The sequence below is a fragment of the Motacilla alba genome, chromosome 3 (assembly GCF_015832195.1).
Source record: "Motacilla alba alba isolate MOTALB_02 chromosome 3, Motacilla_alba_V1.0_pri, whole genome shotgun sequence".
Classification (NCBI taxonomy): domain Eukaryota; kingdom Metazoa; phylum Chordata; class Aves; order Passeriformes; family Motacillidae; genus Motacilla; species Motacilla alba.
In genome coordinates, this window is record NC_052018.1 from 6,893,173 (window position 1) to 6,910,529 (window position 17,357).

Here is a 17,357-nt window from a genome sequence, read left to right on the forward strand (position 1 = left end):
CTGCTACCAGTGCACCACTTGGTCACCTTGTTTTCTTCCATGGGGATCTCAATCTGGGGTTTACATTTTAGAATTAAAAATAGTGATTCCCAGAGCCTTACTTGGTTTTCTCTGTTCTCTAATTTTTATTTTTTTTTTTAATTAATGGAAGGTGCTAAGTTGAGAAATGTGATGGGTTCTGTCTGGTGGACAAACTGAACATAGAATTTTTTTCACAAAATCTTCATATTTCACACACTTGTCTTAACAACTTTGTTGTCTAACAACAAAGTTGTCTTAACAACTTTTTGAAGAGTTCTGCTTCCTGCAGATTTCCACAGGGTGGCACCAGCCCCTTGTTCAAAGCTGCATCAGGCTGGTTTTGCACTGACACCGTGCTCAGGGCTGCTCCCAGTCCTGCTGCTGAGGAGAAATTTGATTTTGTGCAAAGAAATGTGTCAGCCTTTAAAGCTGTCAGTCACTTATATGCCTAAGGTTGCTGACTTGATTGTTAGCCCATAACCTAGACCTTGCCATATTTAATGTTCTTCTTGAAACCTTAATCACTGAGATCAGCTTTTGCTTGACAAATTAAAAATGGAGAAAAGCACATCATACATTGACCTGAGCACATCCTGCAGGTCCAGGCAGAACTTCCCTTACAGGCTTAGACTGAAGGAAAGTAATCCAAAAATACCTTTTCTAAAAATGCATGTGATTTTGAAGGGTTTTCAATCCTGATGCTTTTGGCGTAGAAGATGGAGCAAAGGTAATTTTCTGCAAGATTCAGTTTTGGAAGAAATGCTTTCATTTTCTGTTAAGAATGAAAAGAGAATGCATGGTTTTACATCAGTTCAATGTGAAATGGAATGTTTTCAGGAAAAATATCACTTCAACAAAATACAGATTTTTGTCTTGGTTTCTATGAATGGGTCACCTTGTGGGAAATACAGCTTGCAAGATCATTTTTGCCCTCTCCATAAACCAATTCCCTGAGCTTCTATGACATTACAGACACTGGTTCAGCCAGGGAAGCCATCCCAGGGAAGCTGAGGTGTTTTCAAATCCTTGAGGTGCTCTGGCTGCTCCTGTGCAGGAAGGAATACAGTCACAGGGATGTGGAGCTCAATATTTAATGTTGTTTGAATGTTGCAGTTGGAATGTTCAGGCCTGAGAGAATTTAAGATCAGGCTGGTAAGTAAAACTGAAGTGTTTGGAAAACAGATATCCCTAGACTGTAAATTTTTGACTTTTCTGTTTCATTAAAGTTGATTTATTTTCTTCGCCTAATTAAGACCAAGGAAAAGGTAATAGTTGGGAGAAAAAAAAGGAGATTTCCAAATAGATAATTAAAATTTTCAAACTTCCTCTTTGTGACAATAATTACAAAGGATAGGAAACATTTAAACCTGCTTTAAGGTGAGAATGGAATATCATTTGACCAAACTTCACTTCCATGATGCAGCATTCACTTTTACCTGTGGAGGAATGAGCTCAAGTGCCACTAAGAGAAACCTTCAAAAATAGTTACTCATTTCTCCTCTCTTAGGGGAAGCTTACATTGTTTTGATATCTGTGTGCAGTGACTTGCTAGGAGGCACCAAAGCAATTTGTGGTGTGGAGAGGAGCTGAAACCACTTCTGCAGTCAAGTCCATATCTTTCCTTCCCACCTCACACTTTACCTCACTGTGTATCCTACTGCTGGGCCTTGACAGGTTTGAAAAAGTCCTTTTTGAAGGCAAATTTCTTTACTTTGCACTTAAAGACACCCAGTTTGCTACAGGGATGTAGACTAAGTAGATCTGTGCTTGTTTCAAGCTCTGGCTCACTATCACCCATCCTGTTTAGGTATTGGCCTGTGGACTTAACGTATACTCTGAAGGTTTCGTAATGAGAAGAGCCAGCCCATGATTGGTTCCAGATGTTGGTTTACCTCTGGTTCCTGTGGTTTATAGTAAAGGGCCTCTTTCCAGCCCTTCTGCAGGCTTGGCTCATCCTACCTCATCACGGGTGCCATGGGATCCAGCTACAGCTGTCTGAGGCTCAGTCCTGAGCATGGAGTGCTCACAAGCCATGGAATCACAGAATGCTTTGGGTTCTAAGGCACCTTAAAGACCATCTTGTTCCAACCCCTGCCATGGGCAGGGACACCTTCCAGTGTGCCAGGTTGCTCCAAGCCTCATCCCACCTGGCCTTGAACATGTCCAGGGATGGAAACTACACAGCTTCTCTGGGCAACCCGTGACAGTGACTCACCACCCTCGCAGTAAAGATTTTCTTCCTAATATCCCATCTAAATTTACCCTCCAGCCTAAAGTCATCACCTACTCTGCCTGAAGCCCTTTCTCCATGTTGTAGAGCACTTTTATGGGTATTAGTTTTTGCAAGGGAGAGGGTTTGCCTTTCTGATGAAAGGAGATTTTCTCAAGGATGGGTTTTACCAGTGGGCTGACATTCTCTCCTCCTTTTGAAGTTGTAGGCAAACCCTTCAGCATCATCTCCTTCTTTTGCCACCGCTGGATGTTTGGGTGGATAGGCTGCCGCTGGTACGGGTGGGCTGGCTTCTTCTTTGGCTGTGGGAGCCTCATCACCATGACAGCTGTCAGCCTGGACAGGTACCTGAAAATCTGCCACCTGTCCTATGGTAAGGCAAATATTTATCTACATATAGATGACTGTATTACCTATGACTGTAGAAAAGCTGTATTAAGTTCTATAGTTTACTACACTGAAGTAATTAAGCTCTTCAGAATACTTTTCTTAAATATAGAGGGGAATACAGAGAGGAGAGAAACATGCTTGCATGATCCAAGAAGTCCCAGTTAAATTCGTTTTGCTGGACATAACACCCTCTCTGTTGTCCCTCTGCTGTCTGTTTAAGCCATGAGTTTTTGTAACCCCTCATAGATAAATCACTTTATGTCTATCAAGGCCTCTCTGCATTAACAGATGCAAGTAATGCACATATTGCAGGGTCTTATGGACCAAAACATAAAAATATTCCTTATTAAATTCCTAAATTCCTCTGTGGTGTGTGGCAAGCTATTTAAAGCACCTAAGAGATTTGGAAGGGCCATAAGTCATAATGTGAAATAGTCTCTCAAATATGGGAATGGAACCTGAGAGGATGAAACTAATTTAGCAGTGTAAGGTGTTACCACCATATCCATCAGTATCTTGTACCTCTGGAATATGATGTATTATATGCTTAATTCTTTCCAGATAAATGATATTGTCACAGTTTAGAAAAGATGTTCTTCTTGCAATGTAAAGGACTAAATTCCCATCCAAATACAGGGAATACTCAAGGTGACTTTGCAAGTAATAAACACCTTGCCCATGTGACTTGAGGGACACAACAGATTTCTTTATGATGACATGAAATATCGATCATGTTAAGCTGTAAGGAAGGTTTGCAGCTAGGAAGTGTAAATAAGGCAGTCTGTGCAAGCAGATAAAAGCTGTGGTACTGTGCTAAGATGTGCTATCACAGGCCCTGGTGTGTCCATACTTTTTCCCTAAATGGGAGTACAGGGGAGGTCTCCTTAGCTGAGTGTTAGATACACCAATAATGTTAAGCAGGATTTCAGTTTTTTCTATTGAAGTCTTATCAAAATAATTCAGTGGCAACCCAAATCACAGACAATTTTTCACAGACTTGGAGAGCTGAAGTGAATATTTCATGGCTGGCTGCATTCATGCCACCAGCTGTGGTCATCTTAGTTCATGGGAGAGAAAACTCTTCAAAACCTTTATTCTCAAGGGCTCTGATCATGGTGGTCCATACAAAATGATGGAGAGCAATAAACAAACATGTTTATCATGCTCAGTCTAGGTGGTTAAAAAATGTTTCCCTTTTAATAGTTATGCTATTGTTGCTTTGTTTTTCCACCCCTGAACACAACAAGGCACCTTTCTGTCTCTCAGCCATCCTACATGAATACATTATTTGCCAGGAAATGTTCATTTTCCTTCCAGTGATCTTGACATGTAAAATCAGCTGGAAAGGAACACATCCAAATGACAGGTGTTTCTTTGCTTTGGTTTTATCTTAAATCACTCTGAAACCCTGAAGAAATCTTCCTAATGTTAGTATGAAAAATCCCCTGTGGGTCAGAAACTACAAATGAACTGGAGGTTCCAAGATGGAAGGAGATGTTATTACACCATATTGCAAGTTTCTGCAAAAATGAAAGATTTAAATTTGTTAGTCCTATCTGAGTCCTACATGTTGAACATATAGATGGTGATGAAAACCATGCAAACTGAAACAGGATACACATGATGATTTTCTGTACTGGAAAAGAATGAAAAAGTAAATTAAATCTTAGATATCTTATTTCCACTGTAAAGCCTTGCTTTTCAGTCACTGAGTTTGAGCTTTAGTCAGGTAACATAGGACAGAAAGAATAGGAAAAAACCTAAGTTACATTAAAGAATTGAAATCACTGGACAAGATTTCCACGACTGTTGCTGAGCTGGTTGTTTGGATTTCTTTAGTTTGGACTCAGTTGTAATTCACCACAAATTAAAGCAAAGATCTGAAATAAGGACAGGTGGAGCCTTCCATGTGAGTGTGCCTTTGTCTTCATGAGGCACAATGTGAGCTCAGGGTCACTATGAACCTGGAAAGAGCCAAGATGAACATGGCAGAGTTGTTGTCAAGCAGTCAAAAAACATCATATTTCACAGAATCATAGAATGGTTTGGGTTGGAAGAGACTTCAAAGACCATCCAGTTCCAAAAGCTCCACAGGGACAGCTTCCAGGAGAGCAGATTGCTCACAGCCACATCCAGCCTGGCCTCGAGCCCTTCCACGTGACATGACATATTCCATGGTGCCAAACACATCTGGACATGAACTTGTAACTCTTGAATTTTCCTCCAGGTACCTGGCTTAAGAGACATCATGCATTTATCTGCCTGGCAATAATCTGGGCCTATGCTACGTTCTGGGCTACAGTGCCTTTTGCTGGGGTGGGGAACTACGCTCCCGAGCCCTTTGGGACCTCCTGCACTCTGGACTGGTGGCTGGCACAGGCTTCAGTGGCTGGACAGGTTTTTGTTCTGAGCATCCTTTTCTTCTGCCTCCTGTTCCCAACTGCAGTGATTGTGTTTTCCTACGTCAAAATAATTTTAAAAGTCAAATCATCCACCAAAGAAGTTTCTCACTACGATACCAGGATTCAGAACAGCCACATACTGGAAATGAAGCTGACCAAGGTAGGTAGGAACATTTTCCTCAGTTTCCTGTGTTGGGTCGTAGAAGCAGATTTGGAGACAATAACACAATGCTCTGAAGGTAGTTTTTGTAGCTTTCTCCTCTGTTACTGTCAAGATGGGGAAAAAACAGGAGTGGAAACATAATTCAGTGATGAGGGCACTTGGGTCCCTGAGATCATGATCCACTCTGAAGCTCTGCCACAGCTTTCCCCTGTGACCTTACAAGTCATATAATCTCCCTGTGGCCTTGCTCCCCACCATAAAACACCTTTTGCTTTTAGAAACAGCTGTAAATGGTAATTTAAGGTGACTGATGTGCATAGGAATTATAACAGAAAACAGATAGAGAGCAGATAATTGTAGCAGGGAAATAAAACTTTCAGACAGTTTACGTTCCTCCGTTAATGAAGATATAAACCAAAATTGGTCCTGTGACACTGCAATAGTTTTTATGCAAATAATTTATCAGTTAGGCTCAGCCATGAACTGCTGATAAAAATGCACTGAATTGCTAAAATTAATTTTCCATCTCAGACCATATCCTGTTTTCCCTTTCTGATTGAGTCTATTTTCTGTTCGGCAGTGGTGACAGCCATGATCCTTGATACTGGTTATTGTGCCAGGAAATCTCTCAAAATAAAGGCTTATATTGAACAAAATCAGATTCCTTAGCTGCAAAAGATTCACCAGCTTCTGTAAGACATGCCAAGAGCGAGACAAGCAGCAAGTTTTGCTTGGCTGATCAAATTTTATAACAATTTTTCTGAGTTGAACTGAGAGTTATATAACATGCAGCAATAAGGGACATTATGTCTAAACACATCTGAAAATCTCAGCTACGTACCTGCCCAGCCAGTGCTGCCAGTACAGCTGGTACAACTTCACTTGCCTTTCAAAAGGATGCTTCAAATTGTTACATTTTTTGGTGACTATTCGGCAAATTTCCTTTGAAGAGCAATGGAAACTTTTGGGTTGAGGCTGCAGGTTTGGGTTTTTTTTTTTTTGCATATTGGAAGGATCATGTAAAAATGCAATGTTATCTGAGTTGCAACACCAGTAATTTTCCCTCCTGTCTCGGATCTACAGTGGAGAACATAATGTTGGGGTAAATATAAATATGGAAAATTTGTTTCCCTTATAACCCATTTGACTCCACAGCACAGTTCATAAAAAACAGGCTGTGTTTGAGATCCTTGGCTCACCTGCACTGTTCCTTCAGTGACAGACAACAAAAAGAACAGGCTATAGGAAAGGTTATGCAATGTCCACACCCCTGGGGCTTTCTGGTGATTTTTCTTTTTTGTATTCTAATCCTGCTAATCGCCTTATTCCAAATGAGTGCACATGTGCTGCTACCAGTGTGGGTGCAGCACTAATCTGTCAGTGGCAGCAGTATAAAGCAGACGTTTTTCAGGATGTATGATGGCATGGCATCATTTGAAGTGATATCAGGCTGTGACCGAATGCAGACAGGCTGGTTCAGGTAAAGTATACAAATCACAGAATTTGGCCCCAAACAATTTTTCTTTGGTATCTATAGTAAACTGTCTTATGGTTACATTTTGTTATATTGTAAGGAGGCCACTTAATAATTTGCCAGGAACTTATTTATCAGAACTAAAATATTTAACATAAATTTGCTTTTTAAAGTATTTACATATTCATGGAAAATCCATTATTTGGGTGAGGAGGGAATAAATCTAGACATTTTACTAGCATTCTCACTCTCAGTTAAATTCCCAATTTTCAAAAGATCTTTTTTTCAAAAACCTTTGCGCTCTGCTATTGTCAGTATATTGTCCTAAAAAGGAGATTCTGCTCTTCGAAAGGAATCCCTTCTTTAAATAATTTGAATTCAATATCAAGCTATTATTATTTTCTGAAATCTCATTTAGTTTCCTCATATTTAGCCAGACTTTACTGTATTTTTAAAAGTCTGATAGCAGACTCATTAACTACTCTGTGTCAGGCAAAAGAAACACAGGCACAAGATAAAGAGGCAGATTTTGTTCATATTGTAAATTTATATGAAAAAGCAAGTTATCCCTTTTCTTTTCCATTCAGTGGAATGTAACTCCCTTGCACTCTGCCTAGCTCTGTGCTGCTCTGCCAGTGTCTGACTGTTCTGGATAAACGCCGCTGTCTCTTTTCTGCTCTCACAAGGTGGCAATGTTGATCTGCGCAGGGTTCCTCATTGCCTGGATCCCTTACGCCGTGGTCTCGGTCTGGTCAGCCTTTGGACGGCCCGACTCGGTCCCCATCCCGTTCTCAGTGGTACCAACACTGCTTGCAAAGTCAGCAGCCATGTACAACCCCATCATTTACCAGGTCATTGATTGCAAGTTTGCCTGCTGCCGGCCGGGAGGGCTGAAGGCCAAGAGCTCTCTGAAGAAATCAAGGTAATTTCTTCTTTGGGGAGTGGGATACATTTAAGAACACCATGTCCCAAAAAGTACCAAAGTAAGATCTACCAAGAATCAGCTCATTGAATCTTATTGCTTGGGTTTGACCATGACCATTTTGATTTGGGATTTTTCTTGCCTTGAGAATTTGTAAAGTCACTGTAGGTGTATAAGGAGAAGAAAGAAGACAGTCCTTACTTTTAGATCCAGCTGCAATTCCATTGATATAGTTTGGAAAAAAGTCCTATTGGTTCTAATGGGTTTTGGATCAAGCCTGTCTTCCTAATCCTTTTCTTTCACATCATCATATGAGTTTTCTCCAGAAGGTGTTGATGACTATTGCCAGTGAAGCAAATGGAAGAGAATTATGTTAATTACTTCCATAATTAATCTGTTAATACTGCTCATTTTGGCCACAGAATCAACAGGGAGAGAAAGTAGTTCCTCAATCACCCAGCAGGTACCATTCATACCAAGAAAACCCATCTCAAACCAGACAAATCAAAGTGTAATTATCTCATAAGAAAGTCTCCTTTTTTTTTATTTACAACCCTCAGGCAAATTTTGTGCTGCACACCTGTGGAATTCCTGAAAACACTAATTATGCACTTGGAGGAAAAGTATAGTTCTGTATTATGCCAGACAAGGACCTTACTTTTGTGGTTGAACATCGAGATAATGATGGATGTTAATCTGACAGTGTAGACTGTCACAAACACCATAGCACACATAAGAGACTGTGAAACAATAGAATTCCAGTAATTTGCTCCAAGGATGTGCCCTGATAGAAGCATGAAGGACCATTTTGTCATTCATATTATTCCCCTACCAACTCCAGCATTTTTGGTGTGTAGCTCAGTGAGTCAATCTTGAGCTTCCACAGCTTCTTGTAGCAGATCACTTCATAATCTTGCCCTGAGATTTATTTCATCTGCAGAACATTCAGAGTTTATATGTGTTTTAAATGTCTGAGGTGTTGAATTTATAGTTTTCCAAAATCCCTTCTGCAGTTATAGTCAAATGAGACACATATTCATAGAGCCTTCTGAGGATTTTTGGTAGCTGGATTTGTGTTTACCATCTGAAGGAGGTCACACTCAGTCCCTCAAGCTGAATGCAAGCTGGCTTCTCTAGGCCTGTGCAGTGAACAAAATGATCTGGAGGAATCACTTCCCAGAAGTAGGAAGTTAATTTCCATCTTGGTGTGACAAAATTACCATTGTACCCTCTCTGCCCACAGGACATACACAATATCTGCACAGAGGGACTCCACAGCCATGAATGAAACCCAGCTGGAAGCATGAGGGCTCATCTCACCTACAGCAAATGAAAACCTGGTGACAAACAACCCTACGGGCTCAAGTTCCTCTTTCTGTAAATGAATTAAAACATAGTGATAGGTTTCTTTTACTCCCTATTCCTACAATGTACAGTTCTTTCCATCCTGACCAAAATAGTGTGTTAGAGTTGGGCAAATATTCTAAGTACTGAAAGGAAGAAGAAACAGAAAAAATTTGTGTTTATTAAAATTTTTTCTTCACTTGAGATGCTTTAAAATGCCCTTTTTTTTTTTTTTTTCTTAGCACTAAAGAAATGATAGTTTGGGCAATCTTTTCCCTCAGGGGAAGGAAAGTATTCATAAAGACTAGTTTTGGTTTACCAAAGCTAATCTCCCTAAATTCCTGCTGCAGTCACTGGAGACCTGGAGCGTGAGAGAAACGATTCCTTAGAGGAAAAATCTGAGTCAGAGCTTAATTTCTCAGGGCTCTGAATTACACATTGGGGAAACATTAGCTGACTGGATTTCCCTGGTGAGCATCTTCCCAAATCATGAGTCTACAAGCTGTGTCAACCCGCTTTGACTTCAGTCCTTCAATATTCAGAAACATTTTGATTTTAGTCATGGCAAAGTCAGAGGTGCCACATTCATACACAGGATCACTTTACGAGATACAGAATAACAAATCCTTACTCAATTGTGAACGAGAGGGGAAAGGTCTCTTGCTCAAATTGTAGATTCATTAAGGAGATATGAATAACTTTGTAATAAAAAAGTGGAACTGAAATGAAGTCAGCCCAAGAGAAACTGAGCAAACCAATATTTTACACATTTTTATCATTCTCTGGCCAAAATTACAATGAAATATGATGACAATAAGCAGAAAGATTTTTCACTGTGTATTTTACTTATCCCAATTCTTTATCAGATCAATTAATGAGATATAAAATGGCAAAATGTTCCTCATTCCAAACCATGAAACCAGATTCAAAACTGGTGTGTTTGTGAGAAGGGTCACAACACTGGTGACAGAGGAGTCTTTCCAAAGTGCAGCTGCAGATTAATTTTTAAACACGAAGTCCTGGAAGGATTACGATTAGTCACTACTTAAAAGAACAAAGTTCTGTAAGTTCCTAACACATTCAACAGAAAAACAATGTGTCTTGGAACAGCTTGCAGAGTAAGGCAGCTGAAACAGTTGTGTTGGATAGGAAGCATAATTATTCCTATTATCTCCTTTTCTCTCCTTTGGATTTATCTTAAGGTGAAGGTATCACTATAGATCAAAAATTAGCATTTCAGAAAAAGCAGATTTTTAATGCTTAAAGTAATGATTTTGATGTTTTTGTGTAATTTTTGAAGAATCATATGATTCTATTATAAAAAAGTTAATTGCAAATCAAAGAGTCTCCCACACAGATTTATGCTGACTGTGAAAAAAAGACAAAGTTACAAGGGCAAAGATTTCTTCTGAGTTTTTCCTTTAAGGAAAGAAAGCATTAGTGAAAGAGTTTAAATTACTTTCCTGTTTAATATTTTCTGATTGACATTAATTTATTCTACTGTTATTTCAGAATTGTGTTCAACATGCATTTCCTGCCACACTGAACTGAACTCCTTTTGTAGCTGATCCATGGTGATGTTAATATTGCTTTATACAATAATGCCATAAAGGTTTAATCTGATGTTTGTTGGCATGTCCCAGCACTCCCATTCTGCAGTTGCTGTTTTACCAAATCATATTCAGACCATATAGCAGAAGTAGAGTTCTGTTGAATTTTCCTAAAGTATTGATTCCTTTTCTGCAATGCTTCAGCAAAAGAAGTTAGAATAAAAACAAAGAGAACTTGCAGAGGTACAAAGAGTTGCCATGTTACCTATCCATGGTTTTGTGTTAATTTTTCCCCAGAAGTTGACTTCTTTCATTTCTGCAGACCTTTCAGCATAAGACCAACTCATTCCTTAACTATAGTTGCAAATTGAGTCCACAAATTGATCCAGAGCAGAAGGCATCTTTTACAATATCTGCAGACTTGGTTATGAAGATATTAACAACCTTGCCTGCATTATCCTGCAGCTTTTATTATTTTTTCCATCCAGGCAAACGTTTTTTTGTATCTATAGGTGTTTATCATAACTGAGGCGTGATGCAAATCAGACATACAGTGGCCCTATAAGTGAGATTAGCTGGAGCACTGTTGGTAAAATTGTAGGAATTGCTCAATACTCTGGCCAGATTTAGGGGTAGATCAACTCACAGTTTGTGCATGAACCTTTCTTCTAATTCAAATTGGGGAGGCTTTTCTCTTTATTTATTAAAATTATGCACTTCCCTCAGAATTGCTGCTGGATCATTCCAGAAGTGGATACACACTTGTGGTAGGGCTAAATCTTATATTTTTAAAGAGTGTAAGATATTTTTGGATTCCACTATAGCGAATGGACTAGATATATGTGCTACCTAAAGAATTCAGAAGTTTAATAAACTCTAAATATGAACTTCCAGAATAATGACAAACATTTCATATGACTTAAAGCTATTTATTTTCATATTATTTAAATTTATTTATTTCTTTATTCAATGTCATAACTATTTTTTTCTGAAAACTCAGTTTTTCCATGACTGAACAGTATCTTGCTCCAGGAGAAACTTCAGGAGTCCAGCTTGTGCAGGAGTTAGAGAAAGTTTATGCTGAGCATGTGTTCAAGTGGAAGATGTTCCCCTGAATCAAGCAGGACATGCACATTTCAGCATGCAGTGCTTAATTTAAATGCAGAATCTGAACCTAAGAGCAAATGGATCTCATTGGATTCAATGACAAAAGAGAACTGGAGCACTGTCTTTGTTCTCCTGTATATAAAGCAGCTCACAAAATTTCTGCTCTGTTTGGGATCACAGTGGTAGAGGAATGAGGGCTTTTATTATGGATTCAAATTTTCAAGGTCAGCTTTGAATTGATTTGAAGGTTGCAGCCAGATAGTTCTAAAGATAATACTTTGCCACAGGTGCTCAGGACAGAATTTCTTCCTCTTCCTGTGTTGAGGCTGATAATTGATTATTATATAAAACTGAGATATGTAAGCTCAGTCTGAGGTCATCAAAGACAATCAATCTCTCACTTTCCTGTTCTAGAAAACTTCTAAATGTTTTACAAATTTCAAACTTTTGCCATTTTATGATCTGGGCTTTGTCAAAGCACCAACAGTATCAAACCTGCTTGGTGTGATGAATGAGTAAGGAATAAGACTCTGAAGGAAGATTTCTTTATTGCATTTTCAATATTTCATCCTCCTTGTTATATTAAGAATTTTCCTCTTTTTATGTATAAACATAAAGCTAAATGTTTTTTCAATGAAAATCGTGCCATCAAGGATAATAGCTATAAATGAGGATCTTTTATTATGTAACCTTTGTGTGCATTCAGGCCAACATGCCAAGAGGCAAAATTCTATTTGAATTCACTGTCTATGACTTGGAAGGAAGTAATTGACACAGGCTAAGACTCCACTTAGATAATGAGGTGACCTGGACAGCAAGACTGAGAGTAAGAGAGTAATGAGAGCAATACTGTATTTTGAAGTGACAGTGGAATTATGCAAAGCATGTGGATATGGAAATTTTTTATTTGTCATTTTCAGTCATAGATGATGAATGACTATAAACCTTCTTCTGAAGACTTGGAAATCTGTTGACAATGAAGAAATATCAAGATTTAAAATGCCTGAAGAGACTCTTGAAGTAGGAGATTCAGACAAAGTTTTATGATGGAAGTTGAAAAAAATTAAGTACTAAAAATGTAAGTTATGGTTGTGGGATTTTGGAAGAGAGTAGGGAGCATTTGTCCATGCAGATGAGTGCAGCTGTAGCAAATTTTATTTCTATACCTGTAATAAAAATGAAAAGACTCTAACCCAACAAGTGATTTGTTAAAAATATTTATTACCCACAGCACAAGACTGCTGATAGCAGAAGATTTTTGGCTTTGTGGCATCGAAAGTGAAAGAGAAAATTGATGTGTCCTCATGCAAAGAGAGTGTGATTAATGAATGACAGGCACAATGATACTGAATTGGATTCCTTGGTGGAACTTTTCTCTTGGCTGACAATGTTTTTTAGAGCTTGTCCCATCTCCACTGTGCTGGGTGTTAGTCATGAGAATCATCCTGAATAGCTGCTAAATGACCAGACTCTTATTTCCCCTGTAGTTCTACATTATTCATGTTGTGTTTGTGTTTCTACCTCTTCTTCCCACCAGGGAACTTTCAGACACATCAATCTGTATCCCTCAGGAAAGCAGCTTTGGCATCTTTTCAGTCACATTTCCCAGCTCAGGATGTCCCCACATGAGTCTCCCCCTGGGTAAGAAACTCTTGACAAATGATGTTCCCCATAACACCAATTTCTCTTCTTCCCTCCTCTCAAGGAAGGTTTGGTTGGTTCCCTCCACATTTGTATTTCCCAAGTTTCACAGGCCTTTGCAGGTCTCTGGGCCCAAGGAAGAACATTTAGAACATTCATTTATCTGAAACTAGATTCTCTGGAGAGCTGCTGATGAGCACCACCATTATCATCACCGTGTTTGCACATGTTCTGGAGCTCTTGTGCATCCCATAGTCACATTTTTCTTATCTACATGCCTTACTTTTCAGTTTGGCTCCTATTCTCCTTCACTTGGAGCATGGCACACATGGTGAGGGCTGTTCTTGTAACTGGAATGATCTTCACTTCCCCAGTTACGCCTGTTTCAATTTGCAGCTGGGGGAGAGGGTCTTGGACATACAAACCAGAGCAAAACCTTTTGAAATGCAAGGTGGAGCTACAGATTTTCATGCTCTCCTTACTTCTGAACTTACATGGATGCTCCATTAGTTTTGAATAAAGAGCCTTTTCAGTCACTGACTGCAGTTTTGTGTCTCAGCTGGGTAAAAAAGAAAACCCACCAGGTTTGTTAGAGATCTATTCTGAGAGACACAGTATCAAATCAGGTGACTGCAACAAATGAATGAAAGTCCTTGATAAAGCTTTCCCTGAGTCAGTAAGGTGGTCATTGGTCTGTATTTTGAAGACAACACCCAAAGGGAATTTTGGGAGTAGATCTCCTAATCTTTGTGGAATATAACTAATAAATTTATGAAATGACAAGTGAACATCGCACTGACCAAAACCTGAACTCTCTCAGGTATGGATGGTGGATACATGTGTGGTACACAATACATTTTAAATGATAAAGAACGTTTACATAGCATCAAGCATAATCTTACATTAGTGAAAATATGAAACATTTAGAAAAGAGGTACAAAAATAGAGATTGGAAGACGTTTTTTATTTCTAAAAGGGGCTATGCAGAGGCTCAGCATCTTAAAATCAGAGGCTGGTTTGAAAGTCTTGCTCTTTCTGCACAAATCTTGCAAAACATGTCAAGGAAGGGATCTTACCTTAGGGCTTTGATTTCATGGAGGCAGTCTGCAACACCAAAAAGTGCTTCGCTGGAGCACCTGAAGATCCTCATTCCTGAATTAAAAGCCATTGTCTGGGATTTATCAGTGGGTGGAGAACCTGCCTGTCTATCTGCAGTTCAGGTCCCCAAAGCTAAGGGAAGCTTTAGAGAAAGTGTAACAGGGAGAGAACAATGATAATGGATAAGCAACAGACACTGAGGTGAGGGAGTGACAGGGTTAAGCAAAGTAGTTTAAAAGAGGAAAAAGTCAGAGAAAATGATATCAGTCTCTAAATAACTTCGAGGAAATAATAATGTAAATGAAAGAAGGGAGTTATTTGCAGTCTCAGAAGGTGACAGAATGAGAAATCAAAGCTGGAAGCTAAGGCAGGAAAAGCTGGAATGGGACTTTCTGAACTACAGGAGCATCCGACTTTGGAAGAGGTCTGAAGGGGAGAAGTTGGAGCATGATTAACTAGATACTCAAGAATAGATTAAGTAATCTACTAACAAAAATTGTTAACAATTGGCAATATTTCTGAACAGTCATTTTTAGTCCTGATATCTGAATTTCTGAGCATTTTCCTAATTTAAACACTAGTAGGAGTTCACCTTAGGAGCTGTCTGTGCTGCTGAAGCAATGAGTGCTGACCTTGCTGTACAGACAGCTGGATGGTTTACACTGGAACTGGCTTCAAAAGATCCCTCACAACGTGAAACTTCACTTCTGATGAAGTGATTTCAAAATCCAAAGTTGGTGCAATGCAGTGTCATGTGCAGATGCAGAGTTAAACTTTATTATGAAAGAAGAAGCTTTGCTTTCACAGTTATTAGATGAGATTCTCAGAGAGGTATCATTCTGCAACACTTGCAGTTCAAGCTGAAATAAAGTGCTGTAATTATTGCCATGGACAATTTGTTGGAATAAAATATTTTCAGCTGTGCTATTTAGCTTTTGAGCACATGATAATAAATCTGGAATCCCAGAGTCATTAAATTAAAATACACCAAACAACCACAGGGAAATTACATGAGAAAATTACCTTCAGCAAAACATATATTAGTGGTTTGTGATCTACATTTTCATTCTTAGGAATTATATTTCTAATAGAGTTGAATTTACAAAGATACCAAGAGACTTTTAGTGATACTGACCCAAAAATAACTACAATAAGATTGTTATCTCAAAGCTTAGGTGTACTAATTGTATAGAAATATATTTCTGCTATTGAAGGTGTGTGCTATTAAGAAATAATTTGAAGTGTAATTTTTTGTGTAAATGTGCTGTATTTATTGTTTCAGTTTGTGGGCAGTAGGATTGTATTCACATTTAGTGTCCTGATACTGGTCTATGCTTAATACTGTAGAGCAAGAAATCACAGATATGTATTAGATAGATTTCTGTTCTGTTTAGAGGATCAGACTCCTTCCTGCTGAAAATATATGCACACCTGCTTGGAAGTCCATGGTTTACATCTCTTTCCAGTTTCTAATGTAAAAAAAGGATCTTGTGTTTCCTTTGCCTTGCTCATCTCCCACCACAGCAGCCTCAGCAGCCTTTTTGGAGTTGCACCTGGTTAACAAAACCCACAACATGGAGTCTGGTACATAGGGAAAAGGCAAAGTGGGGAAAATGTGTGCTCTTTTCTCAGTTGAAGATGAGATAAACCAGGTGCAACCCCACCAAAATCAGGGTATTTCTCTGAAACCGTGGTAGAAATTAAAGGAGAAAATATCTTTTCAGTTTTATGGGGCCCAAGCAATGCTAGATGTACTGACCACTCTCTGGGAGCTGGTTCTCCAACTCTGCTGTAAACAACTAGACCTTGAGCTAAGATGGTCCTTTTTGCTAAGGACACCAGTAGGTCTGCACTGAAAATTTAACTTGGCTGGTAGCACAAAGGTGAGGAAGGCTGAAGGCCACTTTGCACCTGGCTTTGAGTGATTTTGGCTTCCTTCATGTTCTGCTTCATTATAGTTATTAAGAGAGGCACTTGACCTTCCCAGTGACCCACTGGAGAACACAGCTGAAGTGTCAGTCACAGCATGCTGGTGTTGTAAGCAACATTCAAAGCCGTATGAAACTAATATAAAACTTCCTAGAATATTTATCACTGAATTTTTTCAGCATGTTGGAGCTCAAAGTGTAATGGAGGATGTGAGTATGGTGATTAATGAACCTCAGAGGTCAGAGCAGTGGGAGAGTTCATTAGCTACTATGATTTTGTAACTCATGGTATAAAATTAAATTGTTTATGTCCATCAATGTTTCCAACACATTGTGTGTCAGTGCAATGTCCTGGAACTGCAATCACCAATGTAAGAGAAAATTTATGGAGCGAGCCTGTAAATAACTGTGTAAGTTCTCAAGTGGTGTTGCTGAGTTAATATGTTATTAATATATAACACTGTGTTATGAAGCAGTAAATAACCTCACTTACTGGCTGCACTTAACATCAGGGGACACTTTACTGTCACTGTGTTGGTATAACAGTGGTGATTTTAAATTTTCTCTGCCTTTTTTATTCCCCTAAACACACAACCAGATGGATGACATCATGGGCAGACTTTATTTTCTGCACTTTGTTATCTGAATGTGCTTTCAAATAAAGCAAGAGACTGGATCAATGCTGTTACCTGTGGTTTTGTCTTGGGTTTTGATCACAAAATTGTGTGTTTTTACATCAAGGCTGCTTTTGGTGCCATTTAACTGCAATCCTTAACCTGCACTTGTCTGCAGTAAAATTCTTTGCTCTCGCTGTGGGTAGGTTTAGATGAGAGAAAACGAAGAAATTCTTCCTTCTGGAGGGTGGTGAGGCCCTGGCACAGGCTGCCCAGAGAAGCTGTGGCTGCCCCACCCCTGGAAGTGTCCAAGGCCAACCTGGGATAGTGGAAGATGTCCCTGCCTAGGGCATGGGACTTAGAACTGGATTTTTAAGATCCTTTCCAACCCAAGCCATTATGTGATTCTATGTCTTGAGTGACTGCAAAATATGTGTGAGGATCATTTCAGTCTAATTAGACAGAAGCAAAAC

At 39.1% G+C, this 17,357-nt stretch overlaps 1 protein-coding gene across 3 annotated transcripts in view; it reads left to right on the forward strand.

Annotated features, from left to right (window-relative positions):
- Positions 1 to 16,939, forward strand: part of LOC119699880 (opsin-5-like) — a 35,756-nt gene extending 18,817 nt beyond the window's left edge. For all 3 annotated transcript variants that reach the window (XM_038133916.1, XM_038133915.1, XM_038133917.1), the window contains 4 exons: positions 2,454 to 2,624; positions 4,869 to 5,203; positions 7,367 to 7,602; positions 8,846 to 16,939. In XM_038133916.1, the coding sequence (XP_037989844.1) occupies positions 2,454 to 2,624; positions 4,869 to 5,203; positions 7,367 to 7,602; positions 8,846 to 8,909 (806 nt within the window). In that variant the 3' untranslated portion in view covers positions 8,910 to 16,939. The remainder of the gene's footprint in view (positions 1 to 2,453; positions 2,625 to 4,868; positions 5,204 to 7,366; positions 7,603 to 8,845) is intronic.
- The last annotated feature ends 418 nt before the right edge of the window (positions 16,940 to 17,357 follow it).